Source organism: Petaurus breviceps, unplaced genomic scaffold (assembly GCF_028583685.1).
Source record: "Petaurus breviceps papuanus isolate PSGF00001 unplaced genomic scaffold, PetGlider_PUasm1.0 90763, whole genome shotgun sequence".
In the NCBI taxonomy this organism is placed as follows: Eukaryota; Metazoa; Chordata; class Mammalia; order Diprotodontia; family Petauridae; genus Petaurus; species Petaurus breviceps.
The window spans coordinates 164439-187848 of record NW_027187340.1 but is presented as its reverse complement, the minus strand read 5'-3'; the positions used below and the strand labels follow the sequence as shown (position 1 = coordinate 187848).

At 36.5% G+C, this 23410-nt stretch overlaps 1 protein-coding gene across 3 annotated transcripts in view; it reads right to left on the bottom strand.

The window, feature by feature from the left end:
• Positions 1 to 23410, bottom strand: part of RAPGEF4 (Rap guanine nucleotide exchange factor 4) — a 350706-nt gene that overhangs the window by 266817 nt on the left and 60479 nt on the right. For all 3 annotated transcript variants that reach the window (XM_069068411.1, XM_069068412.1, XM_069068413.1), the window contains exons 3-4: positions 22507 to 22595; positions 4529 to 4675 (exon numbers count right to left, since the gene is read on the bottom strand). In XM_069068411.1, the coding sequence (XP_068924512.1) occupies positions 4529 to 4675; positions 22507 to 22595 (236 nt within the window). The remainder of the gene's footprint in view (positions 1 to 4528; positions 4676 to 22506; positions 22596 to 23410) is intronic.

The following is a 23410-nucleotide window of genomic DNA, read 5'->3' as shown; positions in this document are numbered from 1 at the left end:
TTTGATCCAAGATTATGGGTATTTTTGATTAATGGTAGCTCTTGATATATAAATATAAAAGTGATTCATTATCTAATTCTATAAAATCTCTTCCAATACGTGTGGAGCAGGGTGGTTTGGTTTTTAACTGGACAAGAAATCAGGGTTTCTTTGTTCTCTTCCTGATTTACTGTCCAACATTACGCCTTTAAGTGACCTGAGAGCTAACAGAATATTTTTTGGCTTTTAAAGTGAGCTTTGTACATACTGTATACACGAAATTGAAAGTAAGAATCAGCACACCAAGTACAGGATCAACAAGACATATTGAAAAAAAACCATAAAAGGGTAAACAAGAAAAATATCTTTTGCGTTTGTCTGAGATGTATTTAGATTAATGTGTCTTGGCTCTTGTTCTAACATGAACAACCTAAAATTGAGAAATTGTTTATCTACGTGTTGATGCTGTGCACTATGATTCTGCCAAAGAGCCTTCTTCATGCACCATGAACCTGAAATTCTTGTGAAATCTAAGCATCCTTAGGTGTCTAAATTTTCAGAAATTTAAAAAAAAAAGTGATAAAGCTTTGGGCAACCATGAGGTCTTTTTTTTTTAAAGGCAACATTTAAAATTTAAAATTGATGTCTCTATAACAGAAGAACAGATTTTCTACATGTAATTGTCCCATGAAACCTCAAAATGACAGAATTTCAGAGTAGCATGGGGCCTTTGTGGCTGTCCAACCCATATATGAAAAAAGAATTCCGTCAGGCAAAAAGTCATGGAGCCCCTGTTTGAGGACCCTTAATAAGGGGGAACCCATTTCTGTCTTTCACCAGTTCATTTTGCTTTAGGACAGGAAAATGGCCTTATAACAAGCTAATTTAGTCTCTTTGCCACTTTCACACACTGCTCCTAGTTCTGCCCTTTAGGGCAGTATAATACTTCTTCTAATACTTTTCCAATATGAAAGACAGCAATAAAATCCTTTCTCTACCCCCAAAGTCTTCTCTTCTCTAGGCTAAACATCCCTACTTCCTTCAACTGATCCTCATGTTGCTTGAACTCAAGACCTTTAAGCCCTCTGGTCTTACTCTCTTCTATGCATTTTCCAATTTATTCATGTCCTTCCTAAAACCTGGTACCCAGAGCTGAACCCAGTGATTCAGATTTAGCCTGGCCAGCATCTCCTCTGACACACTGCTTTCATTATATGTTAACTAGGGCATAACCACAAATACCACTATTCAGAAGCTATGATCAGAAGACCAAATACTTATACCCTGGATGTTTCTCTGCACTCAGGAAATAATGTTGACCAACTAAAAACAAGTCTTGTGGTTTATGATATGTGAATCAGAATGGGAAAAGGAAACAATAGCCTATGAATAGCCTTAAAAGATAGTGGATTGTAAAGCAATCACAGAATATCAGAATTAGAAGGGCCCACTCTGGTCATCTACTCTAACTCACCCCTGAAAAAGAATCCCTAACACAACATTCCCATCCAGCCTCTGTTTGAAGGCTTCCAATGACGGAAACCCCACTACCATCAGAGGTGACAATTTGTTTTATTAGGAAAAGGCTTTGACTTGATAGAGTAAAACACAATGTAAAATTGTTAAGATCATGCAAGCTTTCTTGATAGATATAACCACAGAGGTAATATGATTGTCTAGGTAGTAACACCAAGGGTGGTAAATAAGGGAATCACAGAACTTTAGAATTGTCAGTGGTTTTGATTACCATCTAATCTATCCAATGCCTGAAAGGAATCCCCATGATGACATACCTCATAAATGGTCATCCAGCCTTTGCTTGGAGACTTCCACTAACAAAGAACCCATCACCTCCTGAGGCAGTCCTAATGGTTAGGAAATCTTTTCTAGCATCATGTCTGAATTTGCCTCTTGGCAAGTTCTACACAGTGCTCCTGGCCTTGCCCTTTGGGGCCAACTAGGACACATATATGCATATATATATTATATAACATATAAGACCTACTATTTCCTTTTCCCATTCTGATTCACATGTTAGAAAGCATGAAATGTTTCATACATATATATACATATACAAAAGTATGTATACACACACACACACACACACACACATATATATATATATATACTTGCTAGAGGTGCATATCCTAAATAAAAGGTCAAATAGAAAGGGGGGGGCGAAATGTGCCTCTGTAGATGACATGTCACTGATTTCATGAAACATACCTGGAATACTATAGGAGAGTTGGTTTCAAATGTAGTTTCAGGTACCTTTATCTGATTTATTGTAATATATGTACTTTCTATACAACTGCTGTCATTTTAGCTTATGGGAAACTAAAAACCTCAGCCTTAGTTCTGTTCCATTTACATCCTTTCCAAATGCCTCGAAATTGATGTTAAGGCCATTAACTCCACTTCTGATGGAGTTATGAATATATATATACATACATGTATATAAATTATATATATATAATCTTCCTATCACGATGGAGCCCAAAGGGTACCCCAGAATTAAATCTTAAGTGGTAGGCAAGAAACAAGACATAATTTTGACATACTCATTTTTAACCCAGGATTATTTCAGGAATTCAAATTCTCATCATTTGGCATCTGAATCTTAATAATCACTAAAAGCTCATTAAACAAGGGTTCTTTGGCCATCTCATGTGGAGGTTATGTGACTTGTTCCCAATCACACTGAATCAGATGCAGTACAGAGATCAGAAGTCACAATTCTGATGCTATATCACCATTTGCACTCAGGGTAAGAGTTGTATGGCACAATATAAAACAATGCCATATGATACCTTCCTAAAGTTTCTCCTAACTTATCCTGATATGGTTGCTGTCCATTTATTTAGTAACCTAGCAGCATTAACTGTGTGAGGAAATTTTTCACAAAGATCTTGAACATTAATACATAAACAATATAGATGTAAATTTAAATAATAGGTCCAGTAATACAGAACATCCCAACATTTTTCCCCAAAATGATTTGATAATAAACCTCTCAAAGTAAAAAAAAAAAAGTTGAGAAAAAAATGTTTTAAAAACTTACAGAGATTGTAAGTCTTTTGGAAAACTAAAATTCACAGCCCCAAGGAGCCTCTAATTAAAAGTCATTTTTAAAAAATGTTCTTACAAACACTGTCTTATTATCAATTTCAAACAGTTGCCACATAGGAAATCATTTCTCCAATTGAACAACTCACAGGTGAGGACTGTTTAGGTCTTTAATCACTTTCACAAATTTGGTTTTTAAAAAGAACATTTTAGTTCACCTTTTAAAACAGGAGATCAAGAAATGGCTTATTTGCCTCTAGTTCAGTCACTTTAATTGACAGAAAACCCACAGTTCATGGAAACCTATTTTAGTTTTTCCTTCCTAAAACTAAGCTTTTGTCTCTGAACTTTCCTGATCAGTTGGGGCTTTGTAATAGTTTCCAAGAGAAGCATTTCAAACAAGTAACCCCACAATTTATACACTACTGCCAAGAATAAAAGGAACCGATTTCACCATGGAGGTTTTCTAAGGCTTTGTGTGGCCTTTAAAGCCAAGTATCACTTGTTCACCTGCGGGTTTTCTCGGTTCGTGCATTTTGTTTTGCTCTGGGGGATACTATTTGATTACATGAAATTCCTTTTATATCAAGTTTAAAATCTTAGCAACATTAGGACAAGTAGTGAAGCCTGCCAGCTCAGTGGGTTAACACTTGAACACACTGAGATGAGGACAAAGGCAAGGACTAACCATGGTGTAAAATCAGAAAGCTGAGAGAACTCACGAGAGTCAGGGGATGGAAGGATTAGCTGGGCTTTCACAAGGGCTGGCTTTGCTATGACTGCAGATGAGATTAATTTATTACCAATGCAGGCCATAAATGAGTTCAATGACTGAGAGACTTTGGTAAGCAGCAGATAAATGCAAAAACCAGCAGGACCTGTTGTGTCCACTCACTGCTGGGCCACTCTCCATTCTGAAGTTGGCAAGAAACCAGGCATTATTATGGCATAGCCACCTACCATATATTATTATGGAGCACAACAATTTAAAAAGCATCTAAACAATACAGGCATTAACTCTATGTATTCCACGTTACTGAGTTGGTATAGATGATTTTTTTTTAATTTCAAAAGGGAATACCAACATTAAGCTTTAGTAGCTAAAAAACAAAACAAAACTACATACACTAAGACTTCAAGAATACCCTATATTGTCTTGCCCAGTAAGCAACATCTCTAGAATAACCTCTTAGAAGGACTGCTCAAGAAATAGCGGGAAAGCATAGGAAATACTAACTGGTCATTCGAGAAATAATTAAAAAGTATTCCAGTCTATAGAAAATGAAGCAGATACTTTAAAAAATCAAGGATGTCTGTGTCAAAATGGTGTTCACTCATTCAAAAGAGTGTTTGGGAAATAAAATTCCATCTGCTGAATCAGAATGGAACATATTAAGGTTTGATTGTAATGTCATTACACACATTACAGTTGTCTTTATTTTTCTAAAACTACATTAACTGAAAGGGAAGCCTTTGAGTTTACCTCCCATAGTGCTTTAAAGTCTTTCTGTTCAATGCGGAGGAGTTCGCTGCACTCTCTTGTAACAATGGTAGCATGGCGGGGAGTGTTATCCAAAATCGACTCTCCAAATGCTGTTCCAATTCCCAGAGTACAGATTGTCACTGCATCCTATGAATGCAAAATAATCAGTTGTTAGAAAATTTAAATGTTTAGGAGATGTTTGGTTCTCAGTTTTCTTGTCTCTTATATCTGTTTTTTTTTTTTTAAGGGAGGGAGTCCCAGTGAGGAATATCACTTAATCCCAGCCCCCTGACAAATGTGTTTGCTTTGGTGATGGGAGATTGAGGGTGGAGGAGAAGTCACAACAATTCAATCGAAATAAGAGGAATTGGGAAGCACAAATAAGTGAAGCCCAGTAATAGTACAGAAACCTCATTCTAGTCAATAATTTCAATTCAACCCCACCTTCCCCCACACACACTCCAGCAAGCCTTTGTCCAAAGCTGTTCCTAAGCAGCAAAACTGACGGTTACGGGTTACACTTCCTTCCTCTTCCTCTGTGTAACACACATCAGTCAGTTCTGCTGCTTATTCATAGCTTGGACAAAGGCTTGTTAGTTGGGTTGATGTAAGAGTTGAAATTATGGGTTGAAGTGAGATTTTTAGACTACCTCTACATTTCATTTATTGCTCTGACTATAAACTCCAACCCTGGCCAATGACCAGCTTTCTGGTGATAAGCCTATCTGTGCTCAGCCGGGCTAGTCCTAATGAAACATGATCTGTTGTGAGTCATCATAAAAATGCCTAAAAGCTGTCTGTACATAGAGCAAACAGAAGCAAGTGCTCTAAAAAGTCCACAGACTGAACCATCAATCAAAAAAGACTTAGTGAGTGCTCTATGTAACTGATACTTATCAATATAGAGCTTTCAAGGTTTACAAAGTACATTGCACACATTATCTCAGTTTGATCTCACAACAATCCTTTGAGGTAGGTACTACAGTTATTATTATCTACATTTTACAGATTAAGAAACTGAGACTCAGAGAAATAATTTGCTCATAGTCTTTAGATCTAAGTTTAAGAGGTAGGACTTGTACCCAGGTGCCATCTAATGCCAATCAATTAATTAACAAGCTATTAAGTGCCTACTGAATTCCAGGCACCATGCTAGGCTCTAGAATGCAGGATTCATACACTCTCTACTCTAGCTTACTGCATCCTGGGGTGTATTCCATGCTAAGCATAATGGTAGGCAACATAAAAGTGATACAAAAACCAATTACAACATGCTTTCTGAATTCCAAGAGTCTACAATCCAGTTGATGAAACAAAAATATATGCACATAACAAAATAACTGACAACACCAAGGTAGTATAGAATAAGAACCAAAGGAACAGAATAGGAACATCGCAGGAGTTTAAACCACAAATGGTCAAGAATTAGTATAATGTTATAAATGAACAAGAAGATTGTTTTATGTAAGTACAACCATTTGTATCAAGGATAGTTTTACATTCACTCACTCTTTGTCACTAAGTTAATCAATTGAGTGCATTAGTCATTTATTCAGACCTTTAGTTTCCCTTTAACAGAAAGATGGAAGGTAAACCAGAAGACAATTGCTCTGGAAATTAATGTCAAAGGACATCTAAATGAACATGAAATGGTCACTATGTTGAATGTAGCAAGGTGTCTAAGGAAAATTAGAAAGGAACATTCGACTGAATTTTAAAATTTTTTTAATTCCATTTTATTCTATTTCCAGTTATATATTCTCTCCCATCCTCTCACTACTCCCACTAAGAAGGCAGAAAAGAAAAAAAAAACACTATAAATATGTAGTGTCATGCAAAACAAGTTCCTGTATCATTTATATCCAAAAAAGGGGGGGGGGGGGGGGGGAAGGAAATAGAAGAAAATATGCTTTTATCTGCATTCTGAGTCCATCTGTTTTCTTTTTTTGTTTGTTTTGCTTTCTGGAGGGCAATTAGGGTTAAGTGATTTGCCCAAGGTCACACAGCTAGTAAGTGTTAAGTGTTTGAGGTCAGATTTGAATTCAGGTCCTTCTGACTCTAGGGCCAGTGCTCTATTCATTGTGCCACCTAGCTGCCAGTCCATTGGTTTTCTATCTGGAGGTGGATACCATGTTTCATCATAAATCCTTTCAAATTGTGGTGGGTCATTAAAGTCCATTGAATTTAGCTACATGTCATTGATGAACAGTCTTTGTGAGAATGGCTCTTCTCTAATGGTAAGTATGAAAAAGAAAATAAATAGGAATTGAAGAAAAATAGAAGACAATATGTGTTTCAGAAATTTAAAAATGATAGGAAACAAAGGAAGAAAAGGGTAATTTCTTTGTCTTTAAAATGGGTATAACAATATTTGTATTACCTACCTCACAGAGCTGTTGTGGAGAAAATAGCTTTTATATCTAAAAATACTGCACAAATAGCAGCTATTAAAAATATAGTAATTCAAATGCTTATCAACACTAACAAATTAATTTTTATGCAATATTGTTTATGAAGTTTGGAGGTAATTCTATCTGGTTTTAGATAATTCCAATAGGCGAACATTCTGAACAGCAATATGTAAATATATAATGAATGAATTACAAAATTAATCTTACCTTTTGACCTGGAGATTTCATTCACTGGATGTATCCCAAGACATCATAAAAGAGGGTGGGGAGAACTAGTTGTATGAAAATATCAATAGCTATCCTGTTTTTAAAAATCAAAGCTGCTAGAAACAGTCTATATCCAATAAGTAGGGAATGGTTGAGTAAAACATGGTTTAATAATGCAATGGAATTTTATGGTACCATAAATAAATTTTATTTTAAAATATGGTACCAAAAATAAATTTTAAGCATTCAAAGAATGAGGTGATAAGGAAACAAATCAACAGAACCAAAATTGACCATCCACTAACATTTATGCAAAAAAAAAAAATGGAAAGGGAAACAGAAACAGAAAGAGAAAATGAAAAGGCAAGGAAAAAAAACAAAATGTGGACAAACATGGTGGAACTTGGGACATACCTGAGAGGGGATACAGAATTCTTTTTTGTGGTTGCTGGCTTGTTAAAAGTCTGAATATTTGTTGTAAGATTTTACCCCTTATTTTCTGTTTGATGGTGGTAAAATGATCGTTTTTCATAATTATATATAATTTCAATTGCTTATAATTTTTAAAAAATAAACAAATGATGTCAATAGTTACTGAAATGTCATCTGAAACAACTTTTCCTTCCATAAGCTAACTTGTTACGGTGAATAAACTATGGGAAACAACAAGGGTAATTCTCTGTTTTAGAAAATACATTGTTTTCCTTTCATGCATCTAATACATGATAATAGGCAAATGTTATTAAGATCAAGTTAGTAACTCTTGCAATCACATCACTAAGACAAATGTTCATAATAGTCCAGATCCCTGAACCATGGAAAATTGCTTCTGCACAGATATTACCATATAAAATTGTGTTCAAGAAAATAAAATCAATAATTTATAAGAAAAGAATTAAAGAGCAGGGAAAATTTGAAGGATGTTTGCCAAGAAACAGAGGTGAACATTTTCAACTAGAAAACTGCCCATGAGAAGAGATCCCAGGACTCTGGGTATTTTGTATTCTCTCTCAGTTTAGCAAATTCACCTTTCAGCAACTTGCAGACTCTAAGGATGGATTATGCTTCACTATAACCCATCAAAAAACTGTTAAAAAAAAATAAAGGCTTTCCTGTGTTCTTGCTCTCTTGATCAGCCCTTATTTCCACCTTAAGCATTTGAGAAACTTCATTTTTATCACCTAAAATAACGAAGTTATTGTTGATAGTATGGAAGGTTTGTATAGCTCTCAGTTATTTTGCTCTTCTCCACTCTTTCTGTCCAGTCCTATGAAATTTACATAGGCCGGGCTCTCTGCTCAGTAGGAGCTCTCTCTGGTAAGTTGAACCTCATGAACAACAAGAGAACTTTGGATAATTGGGGGATTTCCTTTGCAGATACACCCATGTTACCACCAATAATCAAAACCTGTGAGTGTGGCATCACCACCTCCATTTAGGAAGCCTTTGCCACATTCCCAAATGAAGAACTGAGCCATAAAGACAAAACCTAAAATGAGTCTTGACTCTGTTAAACAGGATCACAGGTTATCATGAGGGCTCTGAAGCCCTCAAGTTGATGTGTACTCATATTCCTGTTAATGGAGATAGCTTCAGTTCTCCCTCCAAATTCTATCAGGGCCACTTTATATCCTCCAGAGGACCTATCACACTATCCTGCACAATAAAGGTTTACAAAATGAATGGACAGGACAGCTAGGCAGAGCAGTGGATAGAACACTGGACTTGTTAGAGTCAGGAAGACTCATCTTCAAGATTTCAAATTCAGCCTCAGACACTTACTAGCTGGGTGACTGAGCAAGTCACTTAACCCTGTTTGCCTTAGTTGCTCATCTATAAAATGATTTGGAGAAGGAAGTTACCAATGACTCTAGCATCTTTGCCAAGAAAACCCCTAAATGGGATCACAAAAAGCTGGACAAGACTGAAACGACTCAACAAGTAAAAATGAATGGATGAATAGATGGATAGATCATAAATAGATATATAAAGTATGACTTTATAGTACATATTTTTAAGATATTCTGCCACTGGGTTGAATCAGCCTTTCTAATTCAGTATATATATATATATATATATATATATATATATATATATATATATATATATATATATATATAAATCAAAAGCAAGATAAATAAGCGAAGCAACAAAGAAGTCATCATCATAGTCTGTTGCAATATTAAACACACGCATATATATATACATATGTGTATGTGTTTGTGGGGAGATTAGAATTCTTACATATGTATGTGTGATACATATATATATATATATTCTACTTTTGAAGACTTCCATATATGCTTAATGAATGTTCCTGCCTCTTTCTGGAATTTCCCATTCCTAAATACAGCCTTCTCACTCATTTTAAGTTCATACATGTCCTAGAATTCTATCACTCTGTTAGGAAAAGTTTGATTATATCTCAATTTCACATTAACTTCAGAACATGCATTTTAATAATAACTTCAGAGTCTCATGCACACCAAAATGTTTATCACTACCTTTTTTTGTAGATGCAATGAACTGGGAGCAAGTAGATGGTCATTGATTGGGGAACACCCAAACAAATTGTGGTGCTTTATTATAAGGAAAGCTACATATGCAATAACTACAATTGGATATATGCATGACAAATTTTAAAGTTTAATTTACATTGATAAAATTTTTCTCCATCAGTTTCTTAAGCTTAGACAATCAAGAAAACAATAAATCAAGCCCTGATTTGTGACAGCGTTTGCCATTTTCGACAATGTAAATGGTTGTTACACTGAAAATTTAACAATCATCTCTCATGAGCAGGTTTGAGCTGAATACAGCACATTCCTGCTCCTAACTCTCTATCATACTTAACCCTTATTTTCTTTCATCTACTGAGCCAACCAGTCATCCTTTCTCTCACCCTGAAAACATATACTTCTTCACTCATTTACCCAACTGCTTTTTAGGAGTATTTGGAATATATATCTTTCTCTCTGCATGTCTGTCTCTCTTTTGAAAGAGTGAGAGAGAATGAGAGCGAGAGAGAATGAGAGAAAGAGAATGAGAGAGAGAGAGACAGAGAGAGAGAGAGAGAGAGAGAGAGAGAGAGAGAGAGAGAGAGAGAGAGAGAGAGAGAGAGAGAGAGAGAGAGAGAGAGAGAGAGAGAGAGAGAGAGAGAGAGAGAGAGAGAGAGAGAGAGAGAGAGAGAGAGAGAGAGAGAGAGAGAGAGAGAGAGAGAGAGAGAGAGACAGAGAGAGAGAGAGAGAGACAGAGAGAGACAGAGACAGAGAGAGACAGAGAGAGACAGAGAGAGAGACAGAGAGAGACAGAGAGACAGAGAGAGACAGAGAGAGACAGAGAGAGAGAGAGAGAGACAGAGAGACAGAGAGACAGAGAGACAGAGAGAGACAGAGAGAGACAGAGAGACAGAGACAGATACAGAGACAGAGACAGAGAGAGAGAGACACGGAGAGAGAGATTGATACATGGATATTTGTGTTGCCATATAGTTAAGTGCACAGATAAGTGATTGTGGTTGGGTGTGGCTAAGGTACATATGCATAGAAGACGATGATTTGAAATATGAATATATATTTGAAATATATATGTATATATACATATGTGTGTATTATATAAATTTATATATAGATGAGGAATGAATTAAATAGAATATACAAAATGTTAAAGAGTACAAAAAAGATATTTCCTGACTCAAGGAGCTCGTATTCTAATAGGAACATGCAATACATAGACAAGTAGTAGCAAGGGATGGGTAAAGTCACAGAGATAGTTTATGCAGTTATAAGACAATCAAATCGTACAGCCTTTCCAGAAGCCATGGATTGATTTGATTAGTGTTCTCAGAACAGAAAGTAGAAAAAGAGATGGGCGAGAGGGGGCATAGCTTTGGCAGCATGGCAGGGAGAAGGCATATTTGCGTGGCTGGTCCTGGTGAAATGTAATGAACTCTTACCAATCAGCAGGGATATGCATGGACTCCATTAGTGGTTTACAATCCAAGTATGTGGAATAGGCCCATGAAAGATGATGAAAAGTGGGCAAAAGGAGGTAGCTGTGTGCAAATGGTGGATAGCAACTTGTTTTGATTTCAAATGAACATCCAAAAGAACTTTAAGCATAGCATGTGTGTGTGTGCATGCACATACAAAGAGTAGAACTTCATAATAGTTCATTATGATAGTTTTGAATATACTTTATATCCATCAAAACAACTGTGCAATAAAAGCTTCTTATAAGATGACTGGTCTACATGAAAGTGGTTGATCTACCTCCCAACACTATGAAATTATGGCTGTTATTAACATTATCCAATTAATTTCTATGCTATTTAGAGTAGGTTTGCTTATGATGAATATGTGACCTTAATATCTTTAACTTAAAGGAATTTGTAAGAATTTATAAGCTACTTTCTCACTTCAAATATTCCTGTACCTCTTTCCCCTATTCCAAGTACAGTCTTTTATTTAAACCTAGGTAATTTATGGACTTATTCTTTAGGGATCATTCCTATTCCAATTTGTATCTTATTTGTTAACAACTCTGACAAAAGATGTGGAAAGTAAAGAAGGGGTTGCAAAATGTTATTGGTTTTAGTTATTTTCAAAGTTTAATAGGAGAGATGACTGGAATTAAATTCTGAAATGAGACTTAGGGATTGTTTATATGTGTCAGGCACATATATCTTCTCCTTTACTTTAAACTAATATTTATTCACCTTTTTTTTTTAGCATATTCTGCATCCAAGGCACTTTGTTAGAATGCATGGGGAAAATAATCAAAAGAAATCTGTTAGCAAAGTTAGCATATATTTTCAGTGTGATGAGGATTATACTTGGTTTCTAAAACTTTTTAAAATAAAATTTTGTTTTTTTTATATTAGCTCCATTTTTCAATGCATCTTTCTCCCCTCCTTAGAAGCCATGTCTCAGAAGAGACACAAACTTGTGACCCACAATACTCCTGCTGGAAGCAAAATGACATGCAATTGAGAAGTATTTAACAAAATAAATTAACTAATAAAAAAGAAATATATAAACTGTAACTTTCTAAATGAATATGCAGTCCACAGGAATCTCTACATACAGTAGCTCTCATTTCCATGAGTTTGATACCACTGAATTATAAAATAAATGGTAAGAGAAAAACAGCAAATCTAACCAACACCTTCTTTGAAATAAACTGCACCCAAAGTCTGCACTTCCGTAAAGACGGTGGAGTGGGGGAATGACAAGAAAAGTAGTATATAGTCTCTTCTTTGGGGCCAAGCTGGGTTACTGTGACTTTTCAGCACTCAGTTCCTATTGTTTTGTCGTTCTTTTCTGTTGTTGACACTGTATGTATTGTTTGCCTAATTCTGCATTAATTCCTACGTCTTCACATGCTTTTTTTAATTCTTCATATTTATTGTTGCTTACAGCACAACAATATTCTATTATATGTATATACTCTAATCAAAGGGCATATATTTTTGTCCAATTCTTTGCTACTACTATAAAATGTGCTACTACAAACATTTTGGTGTATACAGGGTCTTTCTTTTTTTATTATTGACATCCTTGGGATACGTGCCTAACAGTTGAATCTCTGGATCCAAGGATATGGTCATTTTAGGCACTTTTAGTCAAAAAGCACAATTCCAAATTCTTTCTAGAATGAATGGAACAATGAAGAATTCTAACTACCAGGCTTAAGGTCAGAAAGGCCCTTAGAGGTCACTTAGTTGACAGTTTTACTTTAAAAGGTAAGGAAACTAAGACAGAGAAAGGAACAATGGATTGCCTAAGCTATCAAAGGTATTAAGTAGCAGAACCAGGATGGAGTTCACATTCTCTTATTCCAAATCTTTGGGAGGCACAAGACCCAGCTTACAGATTTGCAAGAAGAGATACATGAGTAGGTACTGTCCAAAATCACAGCACTGAGACAAATCCTAGAGAATACAAAAATTAATATCTTAGCCCCTACCTGTGTACATATATACTACCTACTTGCTTGTATTGAGTAGGAATAGGGACTAGACCTATGACCTCATTGGTACAAGGAAAAGGGGGAAGGGAAAAGAAAGCAAGGATCTATTAAGCACCATTATATATGCCAGACACTGTGCTAAGTGCCTTACAATTAGCTCACTTTGGTCCTCGAAGCCCTGTGAGGTAGGTGCTATTGTTGTTATTCAGTCACTTTCAATTTTGTTCAACTCTTTGTGACCTCATTTGGGGTTTTTTTTGGCAAAGATACTGGAGTAGTTTGCCATTTCTTTTTCCATTTCATTTTACAGATGAAGAAACTTGGGAAACAGGGTTAAGTGACTTGCCCAAGGTCACACTGCTAGTAGGTGTCAGGCCAGATATGAATTCAGGAAGATGTTTTTCTGATTACTTTTTAACAGTTGAGGAAACTGAGGCAGATCTAGGTTAAGTGACTTCCTCAGGGTTATGCAGCTAGTGAGTGTCTACAACCAAATCTGAACTCCCTGAGTCTTCCTAAGTGTAGACTCTGTGCTCTATTCACTATACCACCTAGCTACCACACTATTAGGTGGTGAAATTCCTATTAATACAATTATGTACATTTTCTACAATTTATATTCTTAGAGAGTCTCCCGGGGCACTGAAGGTTAAAAAATTTGCTCAGAGTCACCCAGCCAATATGCAGCAGAGCAAGCTTCCAGGCTTTCTAGTCAGAGGAGTCCTTGTTAATGAAGCCTGATATAAACCAAAGAATTCTTTTTGGACCTTGTTAGATTTCAAATCATGACTCTTTAATTTATCTGCATTGCTAACATTACCATTGTAAATTGAGTTTTCCTGGAACACTCTTATCTATATAGAGGGCTTGATTTGTTTTATTTCATTGTAACCTCCACTAAAGACCTACCCTGATGCCTAATTGCCGCCTTGGAAGTGGCTCTTCACCCTCCAAGTTTTGCTGTAGCCACGCAGTGGCAGCTCCCATCTGGCTAGAATGACTTCACCTTCCAGGCCAAAGCACCAACCTGGCTAAATTTCGAGAAGCTCACACCAGGAGGCCCTAACATTTGTAGATGGAAGGATTGTGATTAGCAGAGGTAGAATGAATATCCACATGAAAGGAATCGTGGATCTTTGAAATAGCATGCAAAGTCAGCTTCTGTTTAAAAATGGAGCATTGATGGGTGTGCAATGGTAATGTGTCATTATTTTAAAAGACTGTATCTAAGCTAAAGAACTACACCTATGATATTGCTTTACAAATATATACACAGCTGTCCTTTGAAATTCAACTTCCCAAAACCACTGAGATGTTATCAAGGTGAAACAAAACTTCACTTATTATTATTATTATTATTATCACTATTATAGCATTATTATTACTAATAATAAAAATGGGCTTGGGGAATTTACTTATAATTTGGCAGACAAAATTTTTAAAATATAGTCTTCTATGTCTTCCATCAACAAGCTATCATTTAATTGGTGTCAACTATTTTTATTCCTCAAATTAAACTTACCTTGACATGAGTGGATTGTATAAAGATAACCTTTCTCCTACTAAAAATTTGTAGCTTTTAGTACATGTTAGAATAACTTCAAAGACTGTATTAGCCCTTCATTTCTTCAATATGGGGGGAAAACCCCTTTTATTCTTTAGATTTTGGTCCTCTGGGCAGCATTTTCCATTAAGTTTTATAGATCCCCTGCACTAGCTCAAATGTATTAAGAGCTCCTGAGTCTTTCTAAATAATAAAATTCAATGCAGCCTGATCTCTGAGCTTGCCACATAAACGTGACCGCACTTACTGTCAAGAGGAAAAACTATTTACTGTCAGAGTTAGGTAGAACACGTTCAAGTCAACAGCTTTCATCCAACAAACAACAAAGAAATTTCTCCTGCTACTTCCAAAGCATCTTCCTGGAATCTGCTTGCAAAGTTGTACAGGTCATTAAGGAAGAAAAGGTTCTGATAGAATATAATCTAGGACACTTGGATTTAGGCTGATATTCTACACTCATGGGTACCATGGCTTAACACCTTTTGCTTATTGAATTCCATGACAATAGAAGCAACAAAATAAAACAGTTCAATACTGAATCTCATAGTTATGGGCATTCACTCCATCAGTGAAGATTTCAGCCCATCCATGCCTTCTCATGTTGTTGCCTTATCCTTGTCGAAGTCATCCTGAAAATCCTTCACAGAATAGCTACCCTGAACCTTGATTGGCCCATCTCTTTTCTAGGCACAAATGTAACTTATGGCACTTCTATCAATGATAATATGTTTCAACCTACTTTCGCTGACTACTATCCATTGTCTTTTGGGACATAAGAAATGGTGATTCTTCTGAATTTGAAGTATTCCATGATTAAGATCATATAGCAGGAGATTATGTACATCAAATACTTTTTTATTATTTACTACATGCAAGTCACAATGTGTTAAGAGATACAAAGACTAAATCAAATAGTTCTTGCCCTCCAAGAAGTTACATGCTATTGTTTATAAAGATTGGCCTTGGTAGTAGGAAGCCATCTTAGAATCACCGAAAGCACTGTGTTTTTCCCAAACATAATCCAGTCCACTCTCTTCCTAATGAATTCTAAGTCAAAGTAATTATCCATATACAATTCCTGTCCAAGATGCATGTACTCATGGAGTAACTTAATGGGCATCAAAATGACATCAAATGTAATCTATTATCCAATTGTATGCCATCATCATAACAGTAACAATATGAATAGCTAGCATTTATATGGTGCTTTAAGATTTCCAAGCACTGTGTATGTTATTTCATTTGATCCTTACAACAACCATATGAGGCATTATTCCCCCTGTTTTACAGATGAAGAAACTGAGACTGGGCAAGGTTAACTAACCTGTCCAGCTAGGGAGAGTTTGAGGCAGCATGTTAATTCAGTTCTTCCTGACTCCAATTCCAGTACTCTTGCCCCTGTACCACCTACCTGTCTTGATATTTTTGTAATATAGGTAATACATATTCTTTAGTTTTCACTGACTTGCTTCATCTGCTTGCAACACCAATCCCTTCTGAGTGGCCATGGGTCTCTGAAATACCATGTGGTGTTCCAGGATTCAGTACAACTGAGAGGATGTCATCCACAAACTGGAGCATCAAGAGAACAACCATTTATAGGGAAACGTTTCCCTCCTTTGTCTTTTATACAGCTCCCCCAGACTGCCTTTTTTTTTGACTAGGTAAAAAAAGGTCATTTTTGGCCTCATTTCTTACCCAGCTACAATCACTGAATGGGCATTGCCTTGGACACACTAAGACCTGGGAAAGACCTTAGCATAAAAAGGCCCAGGTCTCCTACTCCATCCATGGTCACATCCAGTAGTCCTGATCTATATCTTGCCACTGAACCCAAATGGCTCTGGAGGAAAAAGTGAGACTGGTGACTTTGCATAGGCCTGCCTCGATTAAATCTAATTCAGTTTCAAGTCAAGACACGACCTCCCTGATTCTCCGATTCTCTTCCAGAATAATGGACAAACAACAACAAGGAGACTCTGCTTGACAATGGTAAGAACTGTTCCTGGTTTAATGCATCACTTGATGGTGATAATAAGGAAATCTTGGGAGGAAGTGGCCCAAAGTATTGTCTATAGTGTCTATTAATGACTCTCTCTAGGAAGAGTTTAACACATGCCTAGGGGATTCCATGAGGGAGCGTAGCCTTTGAGGCTAGTTTTGTTCTCCTGGTGAAACTTGGGGGTAGAGGGCTTAATAAGTAATCAATAATGAATATTCCAATAAAAGCAGCACAATCTTATTATCTGTTACTTCTCTTCATCATCTATAGGAATATGAAGACCTAATCTATTGTAGAAACTGTCTGAGAACAGCTGTCTATAACTTTCTCACATTTTCACCATGTATAGTATATACAGGGATATACTTGTAGACTATTCCCCCAAAAGTTTTCTGTAGATGAGAAAGCCTGCAATATGCTGAGGAAAAAAACCAACCATCAAATTATTTAACTTCTCTCACAACTTAAACATTAATAAATAGTAAGGAATTACAATTGCCACTACAAACAATATTGATTACTGCCTGCCACAAACAAGCATTCTAGAAGAGATCTTTTATTGGAAAGAGAAGGGGGGAGAGAGAGAGAGGAAGAAGGAGAGGAAAGAAAAGGAAAGAGTGGGAGAGGGAAAGAGAAGTAGAAGGAGAGAAGGAGAAAGGGAGAGAAGCAGAGACCAAAGGAGGAAGGGAGGTAGGTATCTCTTCTATGGAAGAAATAGCCTAGTATCCACACATACATTACTGGTAAGACTTTTTAGAGATACAGTCTTTGTATGACAGAAGAGGGAAGCATGAATTACTGAGGAGTTAAAATTGGTAAACAAATTAGTTTCCTAAATTTCACCAAAATATACCTGTTTTTGATTTTGTGTTTCTCAGAGAAAAATGAAATTGCTAAGCAATTTTCTTAAATATTCAAAGTTAGAATTCCAAGTGTAACAAATAGGTTTTCTGTCTTTTGACATTCTAGTACCGCCCTCTTGTGGTAAAACAACAGCTTTGCAGTAACAGCTAGAGAGAAACACAGTTCCATGGATTTTTTCAATTGGAAAAGGCCTTTCATAACATCTAAGTTTGAGGTCTTTATTTTGTAGATAAGGAAATTAAAGCCCAGAGAGCTGAATTAGCTCATCCAAAATCAAATAGCCAGTAAGTGGCAGATCTGAGACTTGACCCCAGGTCTTCTGATCCCATGGCTCCCTTTCTACCATCACCCATATGGCTGGCTTTGTTTTGTTTTTGTCAGGCTCTTATCACACTTAATTATTAGGGCTTCAAATAGACATTTAAGAACTAAAACTGTAGGTAATTTAATGAATCATTGTACTATTTTCTTTTTTTTGCAGGATTAAACTCTATTAGCTAGATTCTAATTTGGTTAGGCTTTCAGTTCTTGCATCCCTTGGCTTTCAGAAAAAGCATCCTGAAGAAATTAGACAAAGTCTCAGCAAAGAATTCCTCCAAATGGAAATTAAATGAACTAGTTCTAAAGTGAGGCTACCTCTAACTCTGGGTTTCTTAATTTAGGATCCATGATCTTTGTTTTTTAAAATATATTTAAATAGTTGTATTTCAACATTATTGGTTTCCTTTGTGATTTCATTTTTTATTCCATGCATCTAAAATATTACTCTGAGATGTCCATAGGCTTCATCAGTCTTCCACTTATAAGTACTCCAAAAGGGGTGTTTTTTGCAGAAACAGGAAGGTAAGGGATAAACAATGAATAAACTGTTCTACAGTGTTCCTTGAAGGAGAAAAGGTCAAAGTGGAAACAATAGTTGATAAAAGTGGAAAGGGAAGCAGGCTAGCCAATCCCTTGGGCTAGTAAGAGAAAGGAAAGGGTTGGAGGGATGGAGGAGGATTACCAGGATATGCCAAGGGACAAAGGTCTCCAGGTATTTATACCAGAAGGAAGCCAGGAAGCACCATAAAGTCATCCTTGAAACCTTGGTGCTCCCATCCCCCCTTCTCTTGCTTCCCTCAATTCTTGTCAAGACACTTAACTTCCTTATGTCTTGCTTCCATCTTTCCTAAAAAGGGTCTAAAATACTTCCAGATCTAAATTCTGTGAGCCTATACTCCTCACCTAGTAACATATTGATAAATGTTTAACAACCAGTTCTATAAATCAAGCCCTGATTTGTGGCATTTGCCAATTTCGAAGGTGTGGATGCTCACACTGAAAATTTAACCGTTGACTTTTGACAGTCATTTGACTGGAGCTCCAGCAAACCCTGTATATTCCCCATACCTACTCCTATTCTTTTGCCATGCCCACCCCCAACTCCTAGAGACACTGTTTAGGTCACAGAAGTAGTTAGAAACTATGGGAATTCCTCTTTCCTCTGTAGCTAGATATTTTCTTGGTGCCCCAAACTGGCATTCTGAATCAATTTTCCATAGAAATGGATTCTGAATCCATAGAAACACTGCCCCATGTAGTAATTAAGTTCTAAAGCAGTACATTTTCAGTACTACCACATATCTGGTAGATTACAAATTACATGAGCTTTTGTGGATTGTCCTACAAAACAAACGGCCACAGACAGGCAATATTGGTTCTATGGAGAATTGTATTCTGAGTTCCAAACTGCAAATTTATTCTAAATGAACTTTTAAAAATATAATACATTCTTAAGTTGAGGACTTACTATACTAGAGAAATAGCATTTCCTAAACACTTTCTAGGAATACCACATTAAGAAAAATAGCTTGCTTTAAAAAAAAGGCAGTAAAGGTAGCCAAAACTCAAAGTTGGACTAACACCTGAGAGCAGGAAAGGCACATTTTTCAGACACTTTCTCCAAGAAAAGGGCCCCCTTCTTCTAGTCTTTCATCTTTCCATTTAGCAACACTCCTTTACATCCAGACTCCTTCTTCTGGAGTAGAATGAATAAGATTATGTGGGAGGGAGAGGATAGGGACCCTCACTGACCTTCACTGAATACTGCCAAAAATTTGGAATTTGAGGAAGTCAGAGGAACCAGATGTAAAGGCTCAAGGCCATGCTAAGAACTCAGTCAATTTTAATGTCTTTGGCCACTGTTTCTCAACTTACTTGTCTTAAAATGTTAATGCATCAAATCAACATGCCCAGGTATGCTGCAGTAAGCCAGTAGGCTGGGAGTCTTCCTCATACAGTCACAGGATCTCTGGGTAGAAAGAACAAGAACCTCCCCCCTCCCCCTACAATGTTACCAACAAATGGTCAGTAACACAGCTTTTGTTTTAAAGGCCTATCTTGTGATGAGAAATCCAGTACCTGACATTCTAGTCTGAAGCAGCTCCAATTGTTAAGAAATTTTTTATGTTGAATTCTCTGAAGTTTCCAATCACTGCTACTAGTTCTGCCTAGCAGACCCAAGTTGTTGTTCAGTCACGCCCAACTCTTCGTGACCACTCAGATTATAGCATGCCAATACTGTCCGTGGAGTTTTCTTGGCAAAGAAACTGGACTAGTTTGTCATTTCCTTCTCCAGTGGATTAAAGCAAACAGAGGTTAAGTGACTTGCTCAGGGTCACACAGTAAGTATCTGAGGTCAAATTTGAACTCAGGTCTTCCTGACTCCAGGCCCAACACTCTATCCACTAAGCTACCTACCTACCTCTAGACCCAAGTATAAGAAGTGTAATCCCTCTGCCAATATGACTGCCTTTCCAATATTTGAAGACTATTATAAATCTCTGCTCCTTACCTTCCACCCCCTAGATTTCAAGGTCACTCGGCATGCTGATTCTCTCTTCTGGAGGTTCTTTAACTTGCCTGTTTCCTAAAATATGGTATCCAAAACTGAATGCATACTTCAGCTTTGGTCAAACTATAATAGCAGGACACAATGAAACTATTATGTCCTTTATTCTGCATACTATGTGTCTCTTAATGAAGTCCAAGAGTGCGTTGACTTTTAGGTTGACATGTGAAACAGCTGAGTTTTCATTTCATTAAAGCTACCAAGAGCTTCCCCACATGAACTGTCTAGACATAATATATTCATCTTGTAACATGAGATTGTTCTTGAAGCCAAATATGGAATTAATGTTTATCACTCATGAATTTTATATTATTCTTTCCAACCCATTGTTCCAGCCCAACAAGACCTGGATGGATCCTGGCTGTATTTGTCCAAAGGGTCAGCTCTCCCCCCCAGCTTTGTGACCCTCTGAAAATAAGACAAAGCATCCATTCTACCTTTTCATCCCATGCGTTAGGGAACATTTTGAATGGTAAACTAGCTCCCTCTGCTGGCCATCTTCTCTTTCTGAATTTAACAGCACAGCCACAAATGGAAGGCCCCACTGATGAGAACAAAAAAGCAGGCCTCTAGTTTATAAGTTTGGAACCTTCCTCACACTCCAGACTTCTCTGTATGCTGGGTTCCCTCCTCTTTATGGTTCCCCTCTCTTTTAGGTGCCCAGTGTCAAAAGCTATTCTGATGTCTCCTGGTATTTCAATTTAAGTCTCCTCTCAAGTTTTGTAATGAAAGGCTTTGTCTCCTACTAAAGTAATTTCTGGTGCTTGAGTGAGGTCAGGGTCCTCCCCAGCTGCAATAAAAGGTCTAACAAACCTAAGGCATCATAGGTATCAAAGATGTAAGCCTCAAAGGTCCAAACTCCTCATATTACAGATGAGGAAACTGAAACCCAAAGAAGTTAAATGACTGCTCTAAATCACATATATAGGAATGAATGGATGGATGTAGGAACGAATGAATCAACAAAAAGACATTTGTTAAGTAACTGCTACGTACAAAACACTGTACTAAGTGCTGGAGATACAAACAGGAAAGCAAAGTAGTCTCTGATGTTGAGGAGATTATATTCTAAAGAGGCGGATAACACATACAGGTTTTAGCTTCAAGTCAGATGGAAAAGAGTTATTTTTAAAAAGAAAAGTAATAAGTGTTAGAGGCAAGATTTAAACCCAGATCTTCTTACTCCAAATGCCCTTTCTGCTGTACCCTGTAGAAAATTCTTAAAATATACATCTCCTATGCCAAGAATCCTATGCTGTTAAGGATGAGTTGGGCACCATTAGCTTCTTGCCTTAGATACAAAGTTAGTTAGTGATGTTGCTGCTTCCTAGTCCCCTGTGTATAAGTCAGGGACACATAAGTCCCTATATAAGTCAGGAAATGCTACATCCTCACTGACTTGTGAGGAAAGTATCCCTCTGGAGGAAAAACCTGACCTATACTGCTATCCTGCATATGTAGAGTCCAGCCCATAGAAGATGGGTTGGTTCAAAGACCTGTTTATATCAATTTATTCCTCCTAAGAGCACACTGTGGAAAATTTATGATCGTGTCACAGATGGAAAAAAAATATTCTGAAAGCTAAGAGCCTGTTGTACCAAGGGTAAGTATAGCATTTGTTCTTTAGCTATCTTTGTTCATTTCTATTATCTTTCCAAGTAATCAATTTTCCTTTCTTATGTGAAGGGAGGAAAGAAGGAACAGGAGAGAGAAAGAGAGAGACACAGACAGAGACAGAGACAGATAGACAGACAGAGACAGAGAGAATGAGTCGACAATGATTATCAGAATTCTCCTGCATCTCCCAAAAGTGGTGAGGTCTCAATTCTTGGAGAACACAGCATAATAGGAAGTAAGGCATTATGATGGAGGAGACTCTTGAGAAGATATCATAGAAATTCTAAGAAGAAGAAAAGGATAGAGTTGATTTTTGTAGTTAGAAACTTGAAAATGCATGAAAATATATGGGGTTATCTGTATTGTTTTTAATCATTTTCTTTCATATAAAATACTATATCTGGCCATTTAAAAAAAAAGCTTGATTCTAAAATAAATAAATTGAACCCTTACCTGGTGACTACTGGTTTCAGATACTTTAACATCCAAGGATCCTGCTAAGACTGCATACCAGTTTGTTCCAATATCACCTTGACGAAATACTGAAAAAAAAAGTAGCATAAATAGACTAAGAATAAGTTGATTTCATTACTTGGTGAGTTTGTTTATAGATGATCACAAATATGGAAAAAATGTACCTTTAATTTTAGTATTAAAAAACTATTTTGCCTTTTTAAATATTCCTATCTCTAATCCATTTCTCCAATTCCTTTTCATGCTGCCCTACTCCTTGTACATAAATATAAAGATCTTTTTGAGTTGATGTGAAGGCTGGTTTATCCCACATTCTATCAAAGAGGATTCTTGAACAATAGATTTTTCAAAACCCTAGAATGATAGTAATTTATGTTTGTTATTATGAACAATATGATCCTTGAGGATTTTCTAAAGAAAGACTGAATTAAGTTCAAAATGTTTTTCATCTTAAGTATATTTTCCCATATTTCAATTCTTAGAATTAATAATCATTTAACCTCTCTAAGCCTCAGTTTTCTCATCTGTAAAATGGAGATAACAATACCTTTAGTACCTTACCTCTCAAGGTTGTTTTGAGGTTCAAATGAGATAATGCATGTAAAGTATTTTACAAACCTTAAATAAAATATAATCTGAATGCCAATTAAGTACTAACTCCCCCAAATTGAGCATGTTAAAGTATTTACCCCATACATATAAAAACAACTAAATCTACTTGTTTTTAGTATAACTGATAGCACATGTTTATGTCATTTTAGCTTTTACAAAACACTTCACAGCAGCTCTGTGGAAGAGATACAGTACCAATATTATAAACTTCGGTCTCATGGATAAAAAAAAAAAAACTGAAGCCCATAGAGGTTAAGTATCTTCCCCAAAT